Source organism: Brachyistius frenatus, unplaced genomic scaffold (assembly GCF_029030835.1).
Source record: "Brachyistius frenatus isolate BFR_SWC_R1_liver_20210118 unplaced genomic scaffold, ASM2903083v1 Contig_206, whole genome shotgun sequence".
NCBI lineage: Eukaryota > Metazoa > Chordata > Actinopteri > Embiotocidae > Brachyistius > Brachyistius frenatus.
This window is the reverse complement of record NW_027210805.1, coordinates 234,448-261,017: the sequence shown is the minus strand read 5'-3', so window position 1 is coordinate 261,017 and position 26,570 is coordinate 234,448. Positions and strand designations below refer to the sequence as shown.

At 46.1% G+C, this 26,570-nt stretch overlaps 2 protein-coding genes across 7 annotated transcripts in view; one reads left to right on the top strand and one right to left on the bottom strand.

Moving 5' to 3' along the window:
- The window catches only part of LOC138633084 (STE20-like serine/threonine-protein kinase), a 208,649-nt gene that overhangs the window by 87,203 nt on the left and 94,876 nt on the right, over positions 1-26,570 (top strand). The gene's annotated exons all lie outside the window — the stretch shown is intronic.
- The window catches only part of sh3pxd2aa (SH3 and PX domains 2Aa), a 101,568-nt gene that overhangs the window by 9,752 nt on the left and 65,246 nt on the right, over positions 1-26,570 (bottom strand). For 4 of the 6 annotated variants that reach the window (XM_069719098.1, XM_069719099.1, XM_069719100.1 and 1 more), the window contains 3 exons: positions 26,125-26,253; positions 9,291-9,404; positions 5,586-5,669 (listed from right to left, as the gene is read on the bottom strand). In XM_069719098.1, coding sequence (XP_069575199.1) covers positions 5,586-5,669; positions 9,291-9,404; positions 26,125-26,253 — 327 coding nt within the window. The remainder of the gene's footprint in view (positions 1-5,585; positions 5,670-9,290; positions 9,405-26,124; positions 26,254-26,570) is intronic. The other 2 variants (XM_069719102.1, XM_069719104.1) reach the window with 1 other exon arrangement.

Below are 26,570 nucleotides of genomic sequence, written 5' to 3'. Positions count from 1 at the left end.
TTAATGGGGAGCAGGAGGAGGTTAGATGAGGCAAGAGGGAGCGACCGGCTCATCACAGAGCTTCCCAGCAGCGGGGCGAGATGATCAGTGGACGGCGCTGAACGTGAGAGGAAAAACCGCGTGCAGAATAAAGGAGACCTGAGCGAGCTAGGGAGGGTGATGTGGGGGAGGGGGGGGGGGCCTTGGACGTCCGGGAGGAATACGACTGTCAAAGGAAATGTGAGGGGCAGGGTGGATGTCTCAGAGGTCGGTAATGTGGAGGAATGTCTGGCCCTGAACCTCGCAAAGCATGGTGTGTGTGTGTGTGTGTGTGTGTGCGTGCGTGCGTGCGTGCGTGCGTGTGTGTGTGTGTGTGTGTGTGTGTGTGTGTGTGTGTGTGTGTGTGTGTGTGTGTGTGTGTGTGTGTGTGTGTGTGTGGAGGTCGGAGTGAGTACTTGCAGACGGACGAAGAATAACAAATGATGCTTTTACGCGAGTTCAATAAGGAATATCTGTAACCTCGTCATGTCTTGAAATCGTCTGCGTCACTTCTGCTTTCCCACGCCGTCCATAAAAGTCATAATCTTGTCGTCACTACTTTTGCCGATGACTTTCTCCTCCTCGGTCTTTAAATATCATTGTAGCGCTGTCTTTCGGACCTCCTGTTGCGCAACCACTCCTCCCTTCCCCATCGCCACCGGATCCGTCTGATTTTCCCGGGAATCTCCACCAAAGCTCCAGTCAGTCACCTCTCAATCTCCCCAACGGAGGGAGGCCAGATGACCGCTCGCCTCCGAGCCTGGTTCTGTCGGAGGTTTTTTCTTCCTGTTACAAAGGATGTTTTTTTTTTCTACTCGGTGTCGGAGGTTTTTTTTCTTCCTGTTAAAAGGTCGTTTTTCCTTCCAGTTGTCGCTCATGTTGGATTTGTTGAGTTCCTGTCTTAAATAAACGTCTTATTGCTGTGATTTGTTGCTACTCAAACACATCCTTTGATATCTGCAGTCTCCACCTCCAGCGTCTCGGCTTCGGGGCGTCCTCTCCTGTCTCCTACATCCCATCTGGGTCATCGCTCTATCGCAACAGTCAAGAGTCTAACCGCCAAAATGTATGATGAGTCAAACTGTCATTACTTCAGTAAATTGTTTTTCGCTCCTAATGAGCTTTCCTTATTGAAATGGGAGGGGGTGGCTTACAGAGGAATCTGAAACTAAATGTGTGCGCTGATACACAAACAAACAAAATCTCTGGCACTGTGAAAAGTACAGACTGCGTGCGCCATGTTGTGGCGTTGAAACACTCCCCCCCCCCCCGTCCTCCCCCCCACCTCCTCGTGGACTGTAATCAAAAAAAGATGGAAGGTGAATCACTTCTATTAATCACATCTGTGTTTGTTTTTATCGTGAGCTGTACTTCCATCTCTCATGTTTTGACGTGTCGGCGCCGGCGTCACGGAGGCGGGTGGAGCAGAAGTCAGATTAGAGACCTGCTGTAAAAAAAAAAAAAATGATAGAGGCTTCCGGCGGAGCAACGGGTGGACGCCCCGTGCCGGGACATCCGCCCCCCCCCCTCCCGCCTGCCGAGGTCGGCCCCCCCATCAGCGTCCGGTCGACACCCCCGGAGAGGTGAATCAACGGGCGCATCAACGAGAGGACGCGCGCTGTAACTTCATTTTGAAAATGACAAATAAAACTCCGCGTCAGCGAAACGAGGCGGAGAGAAACGCGACGCGCTCTCTCCCATTAGCAAATTACGTCGCGCGAGGACATAAATCTCACGCGACGGCTCTCCCGTTGTCACCCTTTGCCACCGCCACTAAATCAAACTGTATCTCGAGTGTCTGCGCGGAGATGTAAAACCTCACTCACCCAAATCTTATCGCAAGCTCAGCAATGCATTATCAGGCGGGGAACAGAGGTGCCTCCGTTCACAAAGACAAAGACGGCGGAGACGAGAAGCAGGCGGAGAGGATGAGGACGGAAATCAGTTAACAGCGCTGGAACTTTCAAGATTAAATCACAGCAGGTTTCTACGATTTTTTTTTTTTCTTCCCATGGTTGTCTTTTCGCTTTCTGGCTCTCACATTATCTCTCGCATAACTAAAGACACAAGGAGCCTCTTCGAGAAAGCTTTGCATCTTTGAAGGATTACCAAGTGGCAATCACACCGTGACATCAACTATCGGTTTGTGAGCTGCCGTTGTGGAACCTCGAGTTCAGATTTTGGTTGTCGCCATCTTGTTGGGGTGGGTCTAGATACTATGCCCCGCCCACCTTTACCTGAAACCTGACTTCGCCCCGGGCCCGTCAGTCAAACCAGAAATGCCCCCCAAACACAGTTTGAGACCTAATATCTAATGACACCATGAAGACTTGTAGAAAACATTTACTGACTTTGTATTTTAGGAGAGAAGTTGATGCTTTTTTTTTTTTTTTTTTTTAATGGGAGGCGTTTTGGAGCCAGCCCCTAGTGGCCCTCAGTGGTATTGCACTTTGAGGCCCTCCTGCATTTAGCTTCCCTTTTCAAACCTGGAGACTACGCCCATTTTTATAAATAAAAAAAAAAAAAAAAAAAAAGCCTCTGCTTAAAACCCAGAACACTACAGTCGATATTGTGCTGGATTTTTTTTTTTTTTTTTTTTTTTGGTTGTTCCAGTATGTTGAAAGGAAAATGTGTTTATAACTTTTCTAAATGGCCCTACTTGTCAGAAGAGTAAAAAGCCTGCCACCGTAAAGACAGGCGAAACGGTACGAACTGGACTAAAGGAGATAATGGCTTACACTTCTGGACAGTCGAACACGGTGTTTGGCTTGACAAAATAAAATGCCTGAAGTGGTGCGACGAGTTAAAAAAAAAAAAAAAAAAAAAAAAAAAAAGTGAGCCTTCGACTTCCACTCTGTCTTTCCTTCCTCGTTTTGCCCGCTGGTTGGTAATCCTGCCTCGCGAGTGTCACTGTTTAAAAAAAAACATTTTGAAGGAAGGGACATTCAGGCGTCTTAAAAAAAAATGGGGCTTAAAGCCAAAGAAGCCTTCACATAAGATAAGACAACACAACACAACACAAAAACAAAAAGACGAGCTGAAATGGTGCCTCGACCCAATAAAAGTTTGTTTTTTTTAAAAGTGAGGTGTCTTAAAAAGTGAGCGCTGCAATCCGAGGAAACGGTTTCGTGGCCTCATTCTCCGGTTGGCGACGGCGGGCCGGGTGACTCAGCGGCGCTCCACAGAGGTCCGTGTGATTAAAAGCAGAGTGGGCTGCTGCCCCACTTTCACACTTTCCATCAGCTCATTCGGGCCTCACTGAGACATATCTAGTTAGCTAACGTTCCTGCAGACCTGGCTGAGATCCAAAAGTACCAGGATGTCCAACGACATTCAGGGTCCAGCTGTTCTGACCCACAATCCTTTGCAGCAGAAGATGCGTCACATCGACTGAGCCGCCGAGAGAGTTGGTGGCGCTGATGCTCCGCCCGAAGAAGGAGGACGAGGAGGAGGAGAAGAAGAAGAAGGAAAAGGAGAAGAAGAAGACGAAGAAGAAGAAAAAGAAGAAGAAGGAGATGACCACTAAGACGAAGAAGCATTAAAAAGAAGCGTACTCGCTCCTTTTTCTTTTTACTTTAAACGTCGCTACCGATCATTGCAGAGCCGACCAAGAGGTCAAAAGTTCAAGACACATTTTTTTTTGTTTTAAGTATTATTTCCCAGTTGTTTACATAATACATGCAACAGCACATCATTTTTATGGGAAGCCGCAGTATGAACTGAAAGTATCATCGGCATGAAGCCGCGGACTGTAGCAGAATATTTACTGAACTGAGCTGCAGCTCTCCTCCACAGTGAACTGTCAGTCACCGCACACTCGTTAGAGCAGAAAAACACGGCGCTCGACCCGAGTCCACCCTGCGATCGATCCGGTCTGATTAATCTTAAATCTGCTCCCGGCTGCCTGCTGATCCGGGAAAAGGTGGAAACACGAGCTAGTTCAGTGTGTGTTGGGTAGTTTTTAAAAAAGGTCGCACGGGTCCATCCTTCACAAACAAAGCAGGTCGACGAGGAGTCCTTTAAAAAGAAGCGCTGACTCATCCCGGACCCAGACAGGTGCCTCGCCGACGGAGCGCTGACTCAGCGCAAAGACAAAGTGACGTCTGCGTTCGTCTCAGACGTCGACTCGCGTCTTTCTTTCATCATGAAAGCGAAAAAAAAAACTTCCAAAATGCAGAAATTAAAAGCACGTTTTCACGTTTGTCGTGTTATAAAAAAAAAAAAAATTCTATTTTTATTAGAAGCAAAATGTGAAAGTTATTAACAGCGTGTTAAAGCTAAAAGGAGCTCTGCTCTAATTAAGCAGCGGCCCCGCGTTACAATCGTTTACATTCACCGGCCTCGGCGGCCGTCAGAGTCGTTGGGTTTGAGCTGTTAGCGGCCAAATAGCTTTAATTATCCAAATCTGTTTAATGTAGTCCAATTATTTGGGTTCTCAGCGTGAGTCGAGGAGCGCTCCATGTTTGATGGGAGTCACTTTTTTTTATTTTTTTATTTTACTGTCAGAGCTGACTCACGGCCACCCAATTTGCCTGCGGCCGCTTGTTGTTGGCTGAGCAGCGGGAACGTAAGTTGTTTACTGTGTGGCCGCAAAACTGTGTTTAAGGAACGGGGGCAGCGGGGCGGGGGGCCTGTATACTTGTTGTTTTTTTTTACTGTGTGTCTGGGGAGGGAGCGTACTCTGCTTTATGTGTGGGTAGTTACGTTTTCAGATTCTTTGGGATGACTGTGTCTCTGAGTCTGTGTTTCATTATAATTATTACCCACGTTTTTATCGTTTCAAATGAGCTAATGTGAACGCAAATTATTTTTGATCATAGTTTTGAAAGTGAAACAATTTCTGCAAAATGTTTTTTGGGTCGAGAAAAGACGCTATATTAGAGAGAAAAAAAAAATTCTCTTAAGGTGCCATTTATGACTGCTTACTATTAGTACTGCAGACATTTTACCTGAGGAGACCACACTTTCAGTTTTCAATATATTTATCCAACAGCGACGTCACACTTTTTTCTTTTTTGCCAACGGCCGTTACGAGGCATCGAGTTCAGATTTTGTCCGCCGCCATCTTGTTAGTTCGGAGCGGTTTGGAGCAGGAAGTGACCATATTTGGACGAGCTGGGGGGCGGAGCCAGCGGTGGATGTGACTCGATCTGATTGGAAACCCGACGATACTACGTCCCGCCCACCGATAGCCGTGACCTGACTGCACCGCAGGCCTGTCAATCAAACAGACACCCCCCCCCCAAAAAAACACGGCTTTTTGAAGGCTTATTTTCAAACCATTGACGGGATTATTTTGAAATGTTTTTCATTTGAAGAAGCTGTAAGAAAATATTCCAGACAGTTGTTCTGAAATACAAGTTATCATAACATAACATAACTTTGCAGAAGAGTTACACTTCACAGTTGTGTCTGGTGAGGAAGACCTCATACGTGCTTCTGTATTTGTCCACATGCAGAAAAAAAACCCAAATGTGTGGTCTGCACTGATGAATGTGTGTTCGCACGCTCATCCGTGTGCGTTAGGTGTCACAAACATGTTTTAACGTGTGTGCTTTCATGTTCACCTCTGCTCTGCTGGCGGTTGACTATCCCGCCGAGGGTCCAGCGGCGGTCCAGCCTCTTCAAGTGGGCCTTGCGTCTCTTAGTAACTGATGACGATGATGAAGAGCAACCAAAAGAAGAAAAGCAAAGAAAAGGGAGTTAGTGTTTGAAGCAGAGATTAACAAAGTGGACAAAATGAACTGTTATTAGTGGCAGCAACATAGTTTCAAACGACGCCTGCGGGTCCAGTATGAAGTCAGTAAATGAGTGTTTGGACTTTAAAGCAAAGTTAAAATATGAATTAATTTGAGGGCATAATTTTCCTCACTTATTCAGCATGGATTGTAACCAACAACCACATCATAAAATAATATGTCTTTCCCTCTGGAAAGTGATGAAACCATTTAACTTGCAGCCTTCATTATTTTACAGAGTGAAGCAAAGAAAGTGTAAAGAAAAAAAATAAGGTAAATTATGGCCTCTTAGATTTTTTTCTAAAATGGCCCTGACAGATTTGTTGGTAGAGGAAAACTTCTGCAGTAAGAGGGAGGAGCTTCCGTTTGTACTTTCATAACACAAACCGCAGCTGAATCATAACACTGTTAACACATCATACATGTTTTATAAATATTACAAAGCATCATAGATAGATAGATAGATAGATAGATAGATAGATAGATAGATAGATAGATAGATAGATAGATAGATGGATAGATGGATGGATGGATGGATGGATGGATGGATGGATGGATGGATGGATGATCACCTGCTGCTCCGCCTACAAATGTTCCGAGTGGAAATTTTGTTCCTGGAGAGCAAATACGTTGAAAAAAAACAACAACCCGTCTTTGTATTAAACCGAACCGAGGAAGACTCGTCGCGAACCGAACGCCGGAAATTAGTAAAAACCGGTTGGTTAACGTCACTACATCCTCCACTGAAGAGTCCAGATTACAGACGGCGAGTCAATACAACCGCTCGCTGATGAACTCTTATCTCTGAAGGGACTGACATCCCGGGTGCTGAACTCTTCCCCTCTTTTAACTTATTATCATCATCAAAACACGACGAGTCTTCTTCTCCCGTATTCGCGGCTTCTCTTGGGAGGGCCGCGTAAAAGAGCAAACACATTAAAGAGAGGAAGAACGGACGGAAATAACACTCGTCTGCTATCTTTCTTTTCTCTCATGCGATAATCTAATTCCTTCTGTCACTCAGGCTCTCTCTTATCTCCCCATCGTTCCTCCCGCTCCACATCCGCCCTTCTGCTTCTTGTCATTTTCCTCTCTCGTCTGATCCCCCCCCCCCCCGCCCCACCCGTCCCACCGAGCGTCACCCTGCTCCCGTCGACCTGCTAATTGAAATATCAGCTACAGGAAGGCACAAAGGGAAATGTTATTTTGAGGTAATTTCAGCGGGGGCCGGGTTTTTTTTTTTTTTTTTTTTTTTTGCCTGTCAGTGGAATTAGGTTACAGACCAGGCAGAGATAATGAGCTGTAAGAGACGACAGGAAGCGGGAGGACGGGGGAGAGGGGTTTGGGGGGGGGGTGGCGGTCAGCAGTGTGTGCAAACACAAAGACAACAGGCCCTAATGGGAAAATGGGGGGGTCCACCGATGGAGGAGCAGGGGGAGAGTGTGTAGTTGTGAGCTCAGGGACTTCCTGCGTTACAAAAAAAAAAAAAAAAAAAGACAGAGAAAACTGAGTGCAACGATGAGCGCACCTCTTTTCTCATTCTATCTTCTTTTTTTTTTTTACAGGACAGTCGAGGCTATCCAGATCTTTCATCATTGAAGTTAATGATGCTTAGAGATTTTGTATATTAGCCTATATATCAAGGGGTGAAAAAAATGTTGTCTTATGAAATTGTTATGTTTTTATATGTATCTCAACATTAAAATATTGGCAGTAGAGATTTATTTTTATATTTGTTTAGAGGGGATTGTCTAGAATATGGCAATATGCAGATCATCTTTGTGGGAGATTGTATGACTCAGCAATTTGAAGAAATATGTTCTCAATGCCTGACGGAAAATAAATGTCATCAATGACTCCGGGTGGTCGGGGGTCCAAACCAGGGACTCACACTCGGGACATACGGCCCTGTGGTATGTGCTAATCACTCAGCCGTAGTGTAGGCCCACAAATACTTTGTTATTATTTAATTTTTCATACAAAGTGGGATGTAATATCAGCTTTTTGTTGGAGAAAGTACAGAAGGCAGCTATACAGAGCAACTTTAAAGTAGATTTTCCGTGCGACGCTGCATCACACAGACGAGGCACTGACATTGTTGGAAAGCTCAAGTCGTGCCGTTTGGTAGGATATCTCATGCATCTCTCTGTGATGAATACTCATTGTGCAATTCAACCAAGAAAGAGTGGGAATTTGACAGTGATTTTTGCGTCCATTGGGTTCTAAGAGTTAACGGGGGAGTTCAAATGAACCGAAATGATCCTTTAAGGCTTTTAGTAGCTTTATTAAAAGACACCAAGTCTATGTGAGACATAACTAATACGAAGTTGGTCCCATGTGTGATGTCGCTTGTTGCGATTGGTTGACAAAAGTCACTTTTTAAGAAGTCACGTTTTTTTTTGTTGGCCTCGTTTCTTTCAACGACATATTTTCAAAAAGTGCATAAAGTGGCCTTGAAAAGCAACATCACATCCAAACATCCCTCGACATGTTATCAGAACTGACAGAAACGGTTGGGCAAAACTAAGTCTATTCAAACAATTAAGGCCCCTGAAAAACAAGCACAAAAAACCCCCCGTTAAAGCAACACAAACATCCAATTAACAGCCAACCAAACACTCCGTATCCATTAAGGTGTCGTTTAATCTGCAGCCTGCAGGATTATGGGCAATTTCACTGTCACAGGCTCCGCCAGCGTCTATTAAATGTGTGAGAAGATTGAGAACAGTGAATAACAGAGACTGTGGCAGCTGTGCAGGAGCCGTCATGCTTCGAGCAGAGTGTTGTTTTGTGTGTGTGTGTGTGTGTGTTGTGTCAACTGAAGAAAAGGAGGCGTGTATGTGTTGCATGTGAGACACACAAAAATGTTTGTCAGATAATGGAGTGGCTCTCCTGCAGTGTGATAAACAGCAGCACCGATCTGTGTTTCGCTGCTACGCGCCACAGGAGGTTAAAAACTGCGTGCGTGTGTTTGCACATCACGCTGTATATCTTTATTGGGCGCTCTCGCTCTCGGAGCGGAGAGGAAGGTGGAGGGCGAAGGGTGGGGGGGCGAGGGGGCGGGGGTGTTGCGACACAGCGATGAAACGCTCCATCGCAGCAGTCAGACTAAACAGTCGGGGAAGAAAAAGGGGGTCACATCAGAACGAGGCTCCTGCAGGAGCTGCGGCCTCCCGGGGGAGTGCAGAGGAATTTTTCTGTGGTGCCAAAACACTGCAGCCCCCCCCCTTTCTGGCTGGCGGTCTGGTACCGTTTCACCGTAGCGCTGCGACTGTGGCCTCCGAGGCTCCCGATGTGTGACTGGAAGTGTGTTTGAGAGTGCGCGGAGGCTACAAACCAACGTGGGCGTGCATGTCTGTGTGTGCTGCTTTTGGTTCTTCGATGAGGTCTGTTCAGCCGGAGAGACGTTTATATCCCTCAGTGTTTTATGGATCTAATAATGTTGTGTGTGTGTGTGTGTGTGTGTGTGTGTGTGTGTGTGCGTGCGTGTGTGCGTGTGCGTGCGTGCGTGCGTGTGCGCGCGCGCGCACTAACCCTCTCCAGTCCTGGAAGTACCCAGATCCAGATCATCTCTGGTTCCGTTCTGGGAGTCCAGGTATGTGGCCGGGACCCAGCCCTGCTCCTCTGCTGTGCTGACGAACCACCAACCTGCAGAGAGACAAAGAGGAAAGACAAGAAGAAGAAGAAGAAGAACGTATTAGCTGTGATATTTTATCATGAACAGTCAGGAGGATGGCGGTGAGCGTTGTTCCTTTGTGGTGAAAGTGTTCGCCTGACGTGCTGCCTCGGTGTGTGTCAGCGGGACACAGAGGTCGGAGGTGGACTCAGGGTCTGAACGTTTCACCCACTTGTAAAACTCCCTTCATTACTAAAGCAGATGCTGCGTTTATAAGGAACTCGTGGCTACAGCACGGGAAGTCGTGTGTGCGCCGTTCAGGTGTTTGAGTCGTAAAAACATCGTTGCTAGGCAACTGCAACATGGACGGTGTCTAGAAGCCTCAGAGGCTAACAGTTTAGCGAGGATAATAAATGATGCAGGAAATGCAAAGAGGGAAAAGATGAGACCGTCGGGACGATCGACATTTTCCTCAGACGTACGCATCTAAGTTATGAAGACAAACTTTACATGACTAAAATTACAATATCTCCTAAATGGGTAAAGATGAATAATAGAACAGTCGGTTAAGAAAATGCTGTCAGTTTAAAACCAGGAAGACAGAACACTTAAACCATAGCACAAATATGAAAATCAAAAAAGACATCTAGTCTCATGTAATGACATTAATACAATATCAATATATCGTGGAGGAAAGATGTGATATCTATTGATAAATGTATTCCAGTGGATCTATCATAAAATTTACTTGAAGTTGCGAAAGCAAAAGTCCGCAAATATAGACTTTCAACGTCTGTGCTAAATTTCATGGCGATCCATCCAATAGTTTATAAGATTAAAACCAAAGGTTTATACCTCGTGGTGGCGCTACAGGCAAAGTCAACGGATCACTGAAGTGATTGGGATTCAGGCCCTGGGTGGCACAAAATGTCTACATGTAAAATTTCATAGCAGCTGATCCCGTAGTTGTTGAAATATTTTCAGTCAGCTCGGCAGACTGGTCGACTGACCGGCCAACTGACATCACCATTCCCAGCGTCTCGCTGCTTCCAAGGCTAAAGATTGCATACTTCACCAAGATGAACCTAGACAACATTGCTGATTTGCTGCCATCAGAGACTCTCAAGGCCCTAAATGTCCCGGGATTCTCTGCAACATGATACAGACGATTCCTCAGACTGGTTCAGGAACTTCCAACCTTTTGTTTCTTTACCCAGATTTTTACCAGTCTTTCTGCCTCCAGGTTGTTTTGTGAAGGTCAGAAAATGCCTTCAATTTCTCGACAAAACCTCACAAATTCACTGTTACCCGGCAGTAGCAGAGGACACATCACGCTTTGAGTACTACTGACTGATGAGACGTTTGTGGTCACATCCACTCCACTCCGTTACACCGCTCAGTGAGATGGCTTGACAATAGTTGCAGAAACACGTCACTTTGGGCGGCGACCGAAAAAACCAAACACGCCGAAAGGCGATCCGTTTACATCGATCATCCCCTTTGACAGCCAGCGTGTGTCATTAAGCGAACAGCGGCTCTACGAAATTTAAGATCATATGTGGAAAGCAGAAAAAGCACAGATAAAAAAAGACACTTCATGAGTGCTGTTGCTGCTCCGTCTGGCTAAAACCCAACACGACACATTCTTCCGATCTGTACAACATGAGCTGGCACGACAGCTGACTCTGTCTGAGGCGAGAGGGAGATTATATACCGCAGAGTTTCACTATTAACCACGGAAAGTCTAACTACAGTGTGGGAGGATACCTTTGGGAAGCTTCACTAAAGTAAACAGTTCCCGTCCCTGCTTGGATTGTGGCTGTTCTGTACTTTATGTTTGCAACACACACTAAAATTTCACTTCTATCCCCTGGATTTAAATTCCCAAATCAAAAGGTCTATAGTGCCCGGTAAGTGTGATTGAATGTGTGAGTACAGAAGTTACAGAGTAAAAAAAAATTTAAAAAAAAGAATAGAACAAAGAATGGCAACCAACAATTTTTTTCTTTCTCCAAACGAGTCCAAGGATTAGGTCATCGCTGCCATATGGCCCGGCTTTCTAATGTGGTTGGAGAAGTCTGGGTTAATCAACCCATCATGCCCTTTTTTTTTAATTGTCTTTATTACCCAGCGAGACACCAATCACATTAACACATATGATGAATGATGTGGAAAATATGCCTGGAACATGGAGCCGTATCAGAGGGAAAGTGACAGCAGTAGCAATAAGTGGAAGGTGTGTTTCTACTGTAAGAAACAGTCACAGTTTGAGCAATTATATATATATATATATATAATATAGTAGCATGGCCCCGGAAAAAACATGGACTGGAAGCGCACAGTTCTGTTATAAAGTAAAACTAATCGCTACAGTTAAAGTTAGTTAGAGTCTACAGTCAAAAAATATATAATATTTTGATCATTGTTAAGAGTCCTTTGTCAGGATAATCCACTCTGAGTATTGAGTTTATCAGAATACTACTTCAGGTGTCACACATTTACTCATATTTTAGGTTTTCAGAGCTGAAACTATTGGTCATTTGTATTTTTTGTCAATCGAGAGCAGGCAGGGGTCTCCAACCTTTTTTTCCACTGAAAGCTACTTTGACAAAATGAAAGTGTCTTAGAGCTACTCACGTTTAAGAACATTTATTAAAGTAGCTGAGCTCCACCCAAACCAGCTGAAATCAGCTTCTTTTATGTGACTAACGAATTGCTACTCAACACACCCATTTTGTATCACGACAACATGTGCATGCTTTTTTCTGATCGTTGCAGTTTGTGTCCTCTGATCTCTGTGCGTCTCCCTGTGGGCGGAGCTTAACCCTCTGCTGCACTGACGCTGTGCCGAGCAGACACAGGTGGAGGGAGCGAGGGGGAGATCGTCCACTCGTTAATCGATCGTGTTGATAGCGTCGTTCTCTCAGACAAGTTAAAGAATAAATAGATTAAAAAATGCCGAAACGGATCGCTGCATATACCTGGAGGAGGCCCGCCCAAGTGGGTCTATGTGTGGGAAACACTGCAAATTGTTCAAACCTTCTGCGAAATTCACGAGTTACTGTTTGAAGCCTGATTTCGTGTTTTGCTGTTTCATCCCTTCTTCTTTTTTTTTTATTGGAAAATAGCACACAAAAAAACATGCCACAAAAGGGTGACATATTCACCATCCAATGACTGAAACAAAGAAGAATCCAATCCATGAAACCCAGGTTCAAAGGGAAAGAAGAAGTCAGGAAAAACACAAAACTTTACTGAATGAGAAAGAATGCTGGGACAACAGGCTCGGTAACAACAACGAAGGAGATGGTGGGGGAGCACGCAGACGTTATACACAGGAGGTCAGGGAGATAATTCACACAGCTGGAAACAATCAGGACGGGGAAGACAAGCGTACACAGGTGGGAAGACGAGAGGACAGGAAGTTAAGACAACAGCAGGGAGACAAGAAGGTGAGCCGTCAAAATAAAACAGGAAGAGGACATGTAAGACTTGGGGACAGAGAGACAGAGGGCCGGAGGATGAGGAAAAGACAAAACAATGAGAACAGACTAGAAATGGACGGGAAGAAACTGACATGACAAAACAAAACAACGATGAACCGTGACGAGGAGGTAGTCAGTGTTTGGCATTTTGTGCTCGATCAATAACCTAATCTTTGAAATTGGTGTTCTTGTTTTTTTTTTATCAAAATGTTTGATGATTTCACCCAGTTTGACTTTTTTTCTACAATTTTTTTTTTTTTTTTTTTTTTTTAAATCTGCTGTTTCGAAGCCCAGAGTCTGAAATTTTGGCCTTTTCCATATCGGCTTTTGCCCACTGCATCTGCTTGGGTACAAAAGACGAAACGGGTACTTTTTTAATAGGAGTCTATTGGACCAGAGATGTTTTTGGAGCCAGCCCCTACTGGTCTTCAGTGGTATTGCACTTTCGGGTTTCATTTCTATTGGCTTCACTTTTCAGATGTGGAGACAACATACATTTTTCATATACAGTCTACAGTCTTTACGCTGACTTTGTCACTCTTTATACTAGAGCCGCTAGAGGTGGTATGTAGGTTTAGTAGGCCTCCTGCTGGCCCATATATTTGGGACAGATGTGGGATGATATTCAGAATCAGAATCAGAAACAGAAACAGCTTTATTGGCCAAGTATGTTTTCAAATACAAGGAATTTGGCTCTGGTTGTAACTTGCAAACGTGAAAAAACAAAAACATCCATTAAAAGACATACAAAACATAAATAGACATATATAGAGCTAAAAAACATATATATATATATATATATACCCCTAAACAACGGTGCAACCACAGTCTGCTAGTGGTCAGGTCAGTGATGATTTCATGCTCAATTTATTTGCACGATCTGTAAAATACAAAAAAAAGCACTATATTATTTGTCCCAGGTGCTTTACCGGTAAATGTCAGAATATTTTCAGAGGATTTAACACTACAGCTGCTGTTCTTAGGAAAATGGTGCAATGCTTCATCTGCAGCATACTACAACAAGAACAAGAACGCTTACGGGTGGTAAAATATTTCCGTTTGACACTTCGCAGATCACAGTAGAGGAGTTCGCTCAGCCCCCCCTGTAAGTGGCCTCATCCCTCCTTATAGCCATAGAAGCACAGAGAGGCCTGAGCCACCCCGATTTGAGAGCTTAGTCGCACCATGAAAATACCTCCTTCCAGCGCACACAATCCGACTGAAATACTGTGTCCCCCGAGTTTTCCCACCGCGGGTCGTGTCTCCCCGCGAACACAGGAGTTAATTCAACCTGCAGACACACACGGGAGGGGGTGGGAGGTGGAGGGGCGGGGGGTGGGGGGGGATCTGTGAACAGTAGCTGCAGTGTCGCTCATCCAGCTCGAGCTTCCTCGCGGTCAAACTAACTTTCTGTTGATGCCCCGACTCCTGCGGAGACGTTACAGCGCCAGTTTGGACGGTTTGGACCCGTCAGGTTCAATTAAGGTTGGCTTCTACTGGAGGGGAGGCAGTGTGGTTTCGTATTAAAATTGTATTTGACATTATAGCTATATATACGATGCTAATTAAATCTTATACCACGGCTTGTGGTTTAAGAGGCCGGGCGGTGTAATGAAGACCGTAAGAGGATGTCAAACCTACAGCATCCAGAGGACGGTCGCGTTGGGGGGGCCGTCGTACAGGTTCGAAAAGTGGGCTGTGACAAAACCAATAGCTATAAAGGATTCACTCACTTGTGTGTTCATGTCAAGCAGCCTTATTTGTGCTTTAGAATATTTTTTTAGTGCGTTTTCATTCCTGAAGTTGTATTTTCTGCACTGCGAACAGTTAGCCCGGCAGCACGGAAAGCTCGGCCCATATGAAACACATTAGCGCTTTCATAGGCTGATTCATTGCAACTGCTCAAAGAAGCTAAAGAAGAATTGGAGCCACCTGTAACGGAGGAGAGCACGAGCTTCTCCCTCTCTTCGTCCCACCTGGTACGCGGTGGAAAAACACAATAATAAATCTCCCGCTCGGATTTGGAGGGCCGAGGCAACTGTTTGCCGTCAGCAGCGGCGAGTGTTCGAGCTCCCCAGCTGTTGCGTATCTCATCTTACCTTCAGTAGCTTAAGCTGATAAGAGCGCCAAAAGGAGGCGGATCGAGGCCGATGCTAATAACTCACACGGGACGTGTAGCTAGTTAAGCACAATACAAAAAGAAGAGCTTTAGAGATGTTAAAGCGACTGCAACGCTACGAATGTTCCCGGTGAACGTTCGAAATGATGCCATCTGCAGAGGTTTAAATGCGGGGAGTAAAAAGCATGAAGAGTTTGAGACCATCAAATCAGAAAAGTACTTAAAGCTGTTCTTCACTGAAGAAAGACAGACTGCACGACTGTCTTTAGCAGCACTGCTGATCAAAGGTGATGTCGGACTGAAAGTTTATTCACGTGTTTTAGATTTAAATAAAAAAGGGAAAAAATCTTACTCTGTGATCGAAGACGAACATCATTTGGCTTTTACCAGGTTGGGAGATATTTTTGGGGGGTTTTCTAGCTTCTTCACCAAAAAGAAATCTTCCCCAAAGGGAAGAAACAGTCTGTCTTACACACACAAACACACAAGCACACACGAACGCACACACCAGCCAGGCTTCAGATTCCACTATGCACACCACATGGTGGTGCAAGGAAAAGGTTTTGACAGGACCCAGTTCTCCCATAAATCAAGCTCTGGAGAAAGTGGGCACAGTAAAAAGCAGATAAATGAGGACCAGAAAGACCGCTGCGCTGCCCACCCTCAAAGACACACGCACACACACTCCATGCTCACAAACTGCAGAACAGGCCGGAGACAAAGGGGAAAGGAAAACAAAATGGAGATGCAGATGTGAGTTTTAGAGAGCGAACGAAAAGGAAAATTAAAACTTTCAAGCAGTGCATGTTCTGCATGTCTAATTTCGGATGGATCCGCTTAACCTGCTCTTAAACGCACATAACATGAAAATCGAAAGCATGCCATTTCCTTCTGTCAGTAGGTGGCGCTGAATACGACCATGCAGACTTCTTCAGACCGGCACTTTCGTCAAACGTGAAAAGTTTGGGGATGATTGGAAAAATACACATCAAAGTTACTGCAACTTATAGTTTTATGGTGAAATGCTAAAAATGGCCGCCATGCCACTGGCGCACCATTTGGCGGGAAAAGCATTCTTCTAATAAACTTTTCATCCCAAAGGTGTTAAGATTGAACGGACTGAATTTGAAGTCGGTCCGAGGAATTTGGTAGGAGGAGTTCGTTAAAGTACAACACATGGACATAAAAAATTTTTTTTTTAAAAACGGCCAATAAATTCAGGATGGCAGACTTCCTGTTGAGTTTAGGTCATGGTGCCAGTCGACTTTTTTGTACATCTAGGTATGATACACATGTCCACCAAATTTCGTGCATGTAGGTGAAAGTAGCCGCGGGGAGGGGGACGACGACTAGCAAGCCACTTGGCCACGCCCACACGCGAAACCACTAAAATACCTGATTTTTCGCCTTTTCAAAGTTTCATGACTTTTTCAGTACATTAAAGCCGCCAAAAAGCCGATTCTTTTGGGGAGAATAATAATATTTGCACTTTCTTGCCGTAACGGGCAGCTGGCCGACCCTCGTGTGTGAGATGCCTGACAGACAGATTATGTTTTTTTCACAGAGAATCTGTCTCGTAGGAGGAGATCTGGACCGAAGATTGGCAGCCAGATGGAGAGGAATTACTCAGAGTCAATTAAAGCAGAGCAGAAAATTGGCTCAGCATATGTGAGGAATGGTGCAAAAAAATTTGCAGTGAAGTTCGGTGAGGGTGTGGAGGGCTGAGATACTGTGAAAGGGTGAATATGCTCACTCGCAAAAATGACCAATTCGATCATTTTTCATTTTTAGTGGCAAGTCGTGATGACCTGGTACGAGTCAACCAAAGACATTTTGTGTCTGATGACATCCAAAGTAAAAAAACAACAAAAAAAACCACTGATTGAGTGTTCCTTCGAACTCCTCAAATCGGAACTTCTTGATTGTATTTCATTATTTTAACGCTACTTGAAGCAACACACCCAAACTTTGTGGTTTTTTTTTTAAGGCGTATGTGTTTCACATCCTGATGATGACTGGTCTTATAGCTCGGAAACTCTCATTCTCCGAATTGAACAACTACCAGCTCAAATGTGAAGAAATGCGTTCATATTCACGGTCCCCAGAGGATGAATCATGACGTGTTTGGTGACGATCTTTTTCTGTGATGCAAAATGTGAGACGAAATTTTCAACTCGCAATTTCCACTTTCTAAGCATGCCGATGATCAACCTATTCCATTTGGACCATTTTCTTTATTTTGAGCATTTTCTGCGAGTCAATTTGGAAACTCTTGAAGTAACCAATCAACATTGACCACCGTGTAACGTATGTTGTGCGTCGAAACTTCTACCATTGCAGCCATCGGGTTGGAACAACTTCAACATTATCACACCTAACCGCCCTTTAGAGTGGCCGAGCAAACCTCAATGCGAACAGGGCTTCCAGACTATCATCACGGCAAAGTGGTGGGCGGAGCCAGGATAATGCCGCCTCGAACTCTTTGAAAAAAATGAACTTTTTCAGTCCCGCTGCTGGCGAGAAGAAAAACCAAACAGCCAATTTGATTTACTCGAACAGAAAAAAATAGATGTCGGTGCCTTGATGTCCAACATGTGGATGAATCCACCTGGATCCAAAGTGAACCTTTGATGTCGTTCAAGTTGTGATCAAAGACCATCTTACAACACATCACCTCTCATCTGAAACATGACTAATAACTGCACATGTACATGTTCATTAAAGAAACCCACCGGAGGCAGTTGGTGATGGGAGGAGTGGGAGGAGCGGGAGGAGGAAGAGGGGGGACGGGGGGAAGCAGCGGTGGCAGCTGTGAAAATGAACCGGCACCGAACAAGACAAATAAAAAAGGTGTCCGGGTAATGAAACGCACACCGCCGGGCCATCTGAGCGGGAGGACTGTTGTTTTAACAGGTTGGAGTCATCACGCCTTGTTATTGGTGGCTGGGTGCTCTCGGCACATGTGTGTGTGTGTGTGTGTGTGTGTGTGTGTGTGTGTGTGTGTGTGTGTGTGTGTGTGTGTGTGTGTGTGTGTGTGTGTGTGTGTGTGTGTGTGTGTGCGCGTGCGCGCGTGCGCGTATGTGTGCGTGAGTCACGCCGACGAGCAAGGCAGAGTCCTCTCGACTTCGATCGGAGCTTCAACTCGCGTCGTTCGATAGAATCCGATACACGGGAGCTCATTTCCTGTCATGTGTCGGTTTTTTTTTTTTTGGTTTTTTTGTTATTTTGTTTTGTTCAGTGTTTCTTCACCCGAAACACTGAAACAGAACAAGTCTTTTCTTCTTTCTTTTTTTTTTCGACATCGATTCACACGCTGCTGTTAGTTTGTCTAACATAACGGACCCGACTGTTCCCCAGGATTTATGAGGCGACTCATACTAATGACTAATATTCAGAAAGGTTATGCAGCAACACCCGCCGTCTCCCACATTGTCACACACACACACACACGCGCGCACGCACACACACACACACACACACACACACACACACATACGCACGCACGCACACGCACACCGCAAGATATGAATATGGAAGACAGCAGAGGGGCTGTAATTGGCGTTTCTTTACCGCATCGAGCTCTAATTGGAGTTTCGAAGCTACATCGTGTCCTGGCGGGGCAATAATTGCCTGCTTTTTCTGGCGCAGAGGGAACGTCGGAGGTCACGGCGAACGGAGCGGAGCGCGGCGGGCTTATCGTTGACCGCCACGGGCCTGGACCACCTCGTGGGAGAGGTCCGCAGGAAACGGACACGCGAAGAGAAGTGAAAGAAGCGATAACGAAATAAGACCGAGGTGAGGAGGAGAGCGGGAGAGGGAGATAAAAAAATAAAAATAAATAATAAAAAAAAAAGAGCAGTAAGTATGAGGGAAGGCAGGCAAGAGAAGAAGACAAAAAGGAGGAGAGCCAGCAGATGTTTGGCTGCAGCTTCAAAGCCGGAGAATCCACACCACCCCCCCCCCACCCCCCCCCCCCCCCCCGCCCTCCACAAACAACACCGCTCACTCTGCTTTCGCTTTCATCGTTTTTTTTTCGGGAGCGTCAGAGCGGTCGGCAGGTTTGACGAGGACGCCTTTTGGAAACGCGATACGAGGGGTTAGCCACGAGGTGGCCGTCATCCTTGTTTTATCCCCCTCGGCTTTCTAATTAGGAGCAGATCGCCTCGAGAGCGGCGGAACGCGGCGCTGCTGCTTTTCAGGGGCAGCGTGTCGAAATCGCCTGCTTATCTTTCTGCAGAGTAAGCAGGAGGGCAGATTGAAAGGAAAAGCCGAAAATAGGAGCACAACAATTGTTGCTGCCTAGAAGCAGCTGTGAAATTATCCACAGTGTTATCTTTTACCCCGGACTGCCACGGCTTTCATTAATGGGATTAATTTTTACGACGCTTTTTTTTTTTTAAGACTCGCATCTTCATTGTCATGATCTAAAAATATCCATCTGGTGGACAAATGCTAGCAGCAGCGCCACATTTTTCCAACCGAGAACCAGACACAGCCGTTAAATATTAAATGTTTCCACAGGATTTTTAAATCTGTGCGCTCGATCTTTAATTTATCCCATATCTCGTGCGCAAAATTCAGCCGTGCAAATTAGCAGCTTCAAAAAAAATATCTACAAAACGGCGAATTATTTCAAGCGTTCAAGGCTTCCCCGAGGCAAAAGTCACGTCCCTGTTCTGCAACGCCAGTGTTGGGAGACTTTTGCAGTTCGAGCACTGCCAAGAATCGCACGGCCTCTGCTGAGTCATCAGGATAAAAAGATGCAGCGACTGTGCTTGAAAGAATTCCTGGTGATTTGTCAGAAGAAACGTCAGAGCCTGCGTAAATTCAAACTTAAAGGTTGCCTGCGTAGGATTTATAATCATAATTAGGTTTTCGTTAGTGTGTAATCTCCTGTAATAAAAATTTGTTGTGATTTTGTTGCCAGAATGAGCCCCTTCATTTATCTACATTACGAGCGGGTCCTCTTCCTCGCAGTGCGCCATATTTCTACAGTAGCCCACAAGGGCCAAACCAAACGCTGGCTCTGGAAGTCACCAGCAACCCACCAATTGGTTTTGCGAAGCCTCCAGTCTGGCATTTTGCCCGTCGCCATCTTTGTTTTTTTGGCGCTTGAAGTGACCATACTTGGACGGGCCGGAAAGGAGCGAGGGGTGAATCAGATTTAGAACCTGAGGACACTATGCTCCGCCCACCGTTTCCAGAAATCTGACTTTACCCGAGGACGCAACGCCCAGCCCACCGATAGCAGAAACCTGACGGACACCACAGGCCTGTCAATCAAACAGATGGGGGAGTGGGGGCGGGGGGGGGGGGGCGTTTTTTTTTTTGTTGTTGTTGGATTTGCCAGACAACTAATAAGAAGGTAAGAAGGAACTTTAGCTAACAACAACATTATGACTGGTAAAAAACCATTAGGAAGTTGAATGGAAGACTATGGAGTCAACCCCTAGTGCCACTCAGTGATATTGCACCGCATTGGCCTGTGCCCACTTTGGCAGTGGTTGCAAAAGACTAATATGACCAGTTGTTTATGCTCGGGTCCATTAATGTGCAAAATATACTAAATATTTTTAACCTTCTCCTTTTTTTTTTTTTTTTTGGTGGCTTTTACTTTAAGACACTTCAAAGTTAAAGTTGGGTGTGCACATGAGAGGGGGGCACCCGACGCTTTTCGTGCTGTTATTTCCTCGAAAGTCAGATTCGATTTCAAGGTTCTGGTCTTTATTGACACTGCAGGACGGGAAGCATTACATCCCGGTTTGAAGATCGTGTTACCTGCTTGAAGTTTTCATAGAACGAGGGGGGGTCTCGTTACGGAGCCGGACCTGTTACAAGTGAAAGGGGATAGCCGGCAGCGGGACTTTCAATAACCAGTGTTGATGAAACATCACGCGCAGTTGGGGTCGGGCTAAAACCCTGGCCACCACCCTTCAGCTAAAACATCTGACACACACACACACACACACACACACACACACACACACACACACACACACACACACACACACACACACACACACACACACACACACACTTCTGTTCAAACACCATCATCACTGAAGACGACAGACTGGACTGGAAAGCAGAGCATCAGCGAAGCCGGGTTTCTTCCTGCATCTCTACTTCACTTATTGAAACCTGCTGTTTTTTGTCATTTGTTTTACCCGAGGCCCCTGAAGGTGACTCTGTGGACAGCTTTAAGCAGAGCCTCTCCTTTTAGCCTCCACTATCCCCAGATTATCTGAGCTCAAGTCAAAGAGCGAAGCGACCGAAGCGGCTTAGCGCCTTCTGACTGCCCGAGGCTGAAGCGAGCTAATGCGGCTAAGCTCGAGTGTTGCGTTGAGTCTCACCGCCCCGGACCGACGCCGGCTGTCCGTGCCAACGCCCGCTTCCGGCCTCCAGTCTAAACCCCGTCTGAAACAGACGCCTTTCTGATCCAGAACATCTTTTAAGCTAGCCCACCTTGATTAGAAACACTGGAGCGCCGAAGGCTGCGTCAAGCGAGCGCCTATGCGAAATCTTTTAAAGCCTCCTCCTTAATATATTGGTTTGTGATGGACACTGAGAAATGAATGGCTGGTACATATCTGGTCCAGACCTGTGTAAACCTTTGGCCTACAGTTTCTGAATTCAAGGTTTAGAGCCTTCAGGGTCCAGCAGGCCAATACACTGGCAATTTCAACAAAACTGAACTCATCATTGCTGGAATTCAGATGCGTTTCATGATGTTTTCCAGCCTCCACACCACGCAAATGCTGTAATTATTTCATAGCCCCGAGCTAAGGCTTTTACTCTGAGCTAACAGGAGCTTGCCGTGTAAAATATGTAAGGGTTTTGACTTGAAAGTTTTAGGCCATGTTTTCTCCCGATGTCGACCGAGCACCGCAACGGAGAACAAGGACTCAGAAAGGCGTAGTGAGCTCGACAAAGCGCTGGAAAACCTCACCAGATTCCCACCGGGGCAACTGGGGAAAGGAGTGGTGGGACGGACGTTGCCAAAAACATCTGGCATCGAACCATAGCACTTTACCAGCTGACGAGCAGCGGCACAAAACTCAGCGATGTATTTCATGTTCCCGTGTAGATTCCAGCAAAGCCCACAGAAACATAACCGTTGTCATTTTCCAAAATAGAGGATTAGTGTGATCTGGAAACGCAGCAGGAGGTCGTGCTTCATGTGAGGCGCAGAGTCGAGTCCGGAGAGAGGTAAGCAAATCTGTCTAATCTCTTTAAACCAACTGTGACAAAATGCCCCTGAAACTTGGCAGCAAGGAGAAGCCAAGATATTTGGGCAAATGGCTTCTCCGGCTGGTGTTGTGGCTCCGGCGGCACACTAACCCAAAGGATCCCGTTTGGAGTTCAGAGTCGAGGTCCTGCTGGCGGATCCATTAATCTCGGCTGATGAAGCAAGGGGGAAAAAGAGTTTCCCCCCCACACATATTCTCTCTTCTGTCACTGTGGCAGCAGAACGGAGGGCGAGTGGCTTAAATTCACAATGCACTCACTGAGGTGATATCAGAGAGAGAGAGGGAAAAAAAAAAACATCTGTACAATTACATACGATCTACATCTATTATTCCGTCCTTTCTTCGGGTAGTAGGCACTAAAGCGACGACACGCAACAAAGCTCTCGCGAGATTTAAACTGGGAACAAATACAAGGTCTCAAAGCTGAAGACCAACACGACACGCCAGGTACAAAACGTTATGTACAGACATTTGCAGTTAAAAAAAAAAAATGTATAAATAAGGTTGCGCATGTGGAAGATTAGAAAAAGACCTGGCAGTAAAGATCCTGATCCAGAACGAATATGTGATACAGAGACCGGATGAGAAAGGAATCCGAGGCCCGTCAGGCCTGATGCCAACAGATCCGAGCAGAATTTAAGCAACGTGAATTCAAGCTGTGGATTTAGGAAGGCCTCCATCAGGCAGGCAGTCGTTTATTAGATGTTTTTTTTTGCAGGAATGGTTCAAAGGACGACAACTTCCGTCGGTCCGTCGGTCCACCTTTACGGACCCAGCGGAATCATTAGGACTTTGGTGGTCCCATAAATTTTACTCTGGCATCCACCACAACGTTGACATTCGTGGTTTTAAATGAAACATCTCAACAACTACTTGAGTGATTGGCACGAAATGTGGCACCGATATCGAGGTTACCCGTTAGATGAATCCGGAAGTCTTTGGCGATCCTACGACCTTTCTTCAAAGGACCAACAGAAGGTCAAAGTTTTCAACTCTGCTGTGAAATATCTCAAAGTCAGCACGATGAATTGGCACATAATTTACAAGGTTTTTTTTAGGGTTTTTTTCTTCTATTTTCAAACACTGTAGGATGGCCATGAAATTCGGCCCTCGTTGGTGATCTTCTGACCGTCACTTTAGTCCTTAATTGCTGTCTTGTTTTTTTTTTTTAGTTTTATTTACGAAATAACGTTTGTCAGCCTCAACTTTACTAATTAACATTTGCTGGCATGCTTCAACAAGACAGCGAACATTGTACTGCAACTGCTTGTTACCAGCATGTGGCCAAAACATTGCCTTCGTGCACATGCTAGTATGCTAACGTTAGCATTTAGCTCAAAGAACTGCTGTGCCCGAGTAAAGAATCACAGAACTCTTAGTACGGCCAAGTCTGGTTCATATCTGCAAAAACCTGCTTGTTTTGGCATCATGAATAAAGTTCAAAAACGTGCCTCCCTAATTCACAGGATGCTGTGCTAACACTGTATTTTCCGTCGGCTAAACTGTCAATCACAGAAAAATAAAGTAAATGTGCTTCTAACAACTTTCACCTCGACCTTCTGGTGCTCCTTGACAGCTCCGAATTTTAATCGAGTGCTATCTAACGCGTGGCTGTGGCCGATCGACCGCGCTGACCTTTTCCTCTCCGTCCCCTTTTTGCGTCGCTGACTTCCCCCTCTCCGACACGCCGTATAATTTAACCGGTCACATATGCAGATTTATTTCCTCCAGCTTGGACATTCCTCTCTCCAGACGCTCAGTGGTTCCCATGTCCGAGCGGGGGGGGGGGGGGGGGGGGAGGGAGAAAACCAGGACACTGGAGCCCAGAGGACGCTCCTCACTCGGGAATGACTCCGGCTAACCGACCCCTCCGCCCTTCACCCTCCTTCGATGCTTCGTAAATCTCACTTTACTAAATCGCAGCTCCTTAATTACAAACGTGGGGGCATCACCTCCCGCGCACGGATTTGAACCAACTTCACACGCACAACGAGGTCTCGTCGACGCTTTACAGTGAAACAGCTGGGTCCTGACTCGTGAGGCCAATAACTTCTCACAAGGGACAGAAAAACAACATCCGAGTTGAACCCATAATTATGTCGGGTCAAATCTGCAGATACTTAAAATAAAAACAGGTGAAATATTCTGCGTCGGAATTAATAACTGTGTTTTAATGCCATCCGTGTTTCATGTTTAAAGGGCGGGAGGGGGGGAGACTTAATTTCAAGAAATAGATAAGGTAAAATATGGATTCTAGCATTTTCCTGGAGAGGATTAAAAGATATCTCGGTGCTCCTTCTGACACGTACTGACGAGGATGAGGAAGAAAATAAGCTCTAATTAACAGCCGGACTGTCAGCGGCTTGAAAATGCAAGCAGTTCAGGAGGCTGCAGCGAAAGCTTTGAAAGCAGGAAGGGAGTTGTGGGATATTATACGAGCTCTCAGATGTGTTTCTCTTGGCATGGCCTTCACGTGATGCCATCATCATCATCATCATCATCATCATCATCGGGGCTGCCGTTCCACTTCCTTTGGCCCAGGCAGATGACGACAGCACACCAGCTCTTGGTTCAGGAGACGCTCTAAGTGCTTCAGTGAAATAGTTAAGATTCAGGATGAAGTGTTCAGGCGAGGCCTGGCGAGCAGATGCTGTCAGGCCGGATACGGAGAAACGGCATCACAGAGGGAAGATTAATGCGGAGCTCCGGCGGACTTATGAATATTCATTAAACAAAACATTCAGCGATGCTTGCACTTAAACGCTGAAGAGTTCAAAGTTGCATGAAGGGAAAAAAAATAAGTCCAGCGTCAACGAGAACTTCAGCAACTTGGAAGTTTAAAAGAAAGGCTCAGAAATAAAGACACCCGACTTCCTCGTGTTTAACCGAAAGCCACAAAACATCTTCGCTCTGTCAAAACTCTCCATTTAACAATTATGTCATTTCTGCTGACAGGAGTCAAACCAGAAATGAATGTGTGAATCAAACAGCCGGGAAAAAAAAAAAAAAAAAAAAAAAAAAAAAAAAAAACACGAGCGAAAATGGACGCGTAATCGCTCGAAGATTCGCAAGGCGAGATAACTTGGAAAGAGGATGGACTCGCACGCGTAATCGGTGTACAGATAAGAGACGGGAGAGCACGGCGTGTTTGTGCTAAACTTTCTGCTGAGCTCTCTGGAGTTGTGCAAGCTGCTGGCTGTCAGCGGCTGTTTGCATGGAAAAATGAGATTCAGCTCTGAGATTGCGGAACAGACTTTGAGCAGAAAACACTGAACATTTGTGGCATCAACATCCACCCCCCCCCCCACCACCACCACCACACACACACACACACACACACACACACACACACACACACACACACACACACACAAATGTTGACTTTAAAGCTTTTGCAGTCCAGTTTCCACATTCTTGGCCTCTCTCCATAACACTACCTTCCCGCCACGCACACGCACACGCACACACACACACACACACACACACACACACACACACACACACACGCACACACACACACACACACACACCGACTCCAGCCGGGACAAGCAGCACCTCCAGGTGGTGCAAAGACCCCAGCTTTAGTATGAGGAGAAGAAGGGGGGAGACGAGCCCTGAGAGAGAGGCTGGATGGGGGACGCTTTCATAGAAAAAGGTCAGAAAGGGAGTAAAATGAGGAGAGAGGGAAGGAGCCCGAGACGAGGTGAGACACTCTGCGTTTACGCTGCTCGAAGAGACGGAGATACACGCAGGAAGACACAAACTAAACGCCAAGCAGCTCAGGTTGTAAATCGAGCACTCGGCGTGTGAATAATACTGTTTTGTTCTGGATCTAAGTGTGCAGATACAGTAGTCACATTTCAACTCGGATAGAAAGAAAAGATAAAACTCCACTCACCGCTTTCGCTCTTCTCGATCACGTCCACCGTCTCGCCGGCCTTGAGGCTGATCTCCGAGTTCTCCTGCCTCTCGTAGTTGGCCACGGCTACGTACTGCTCCAGCACCATGGGCTCCGAGCTGTCCATCCCTGAGGGGAAGAAACAGGCCGTGAGCCACCTGCCCGCCGTGGCGCCCCGCGAGCGCCCGCCGCCTCGGCCGCCGCGCGCCCGGTACACCGCCATCGCCCGACCCCCGCGCCGCTGTGCCTCCCCGACCAATCACAATGCGACCTCACGACTTGGCTGCATAGTCCCAAACGTCTGGCCATACAGCTGAGTCGACCCCCGGCCCACGGCGGAGCATCGGAGGGAATCAAAACAAAAGCAGGGAGCGGGACGGGAAACTCTGCAGCGGCTGCATCTCGCACCTACAGAGGATCCATGACCCGAACCAAACTCCTGAGAT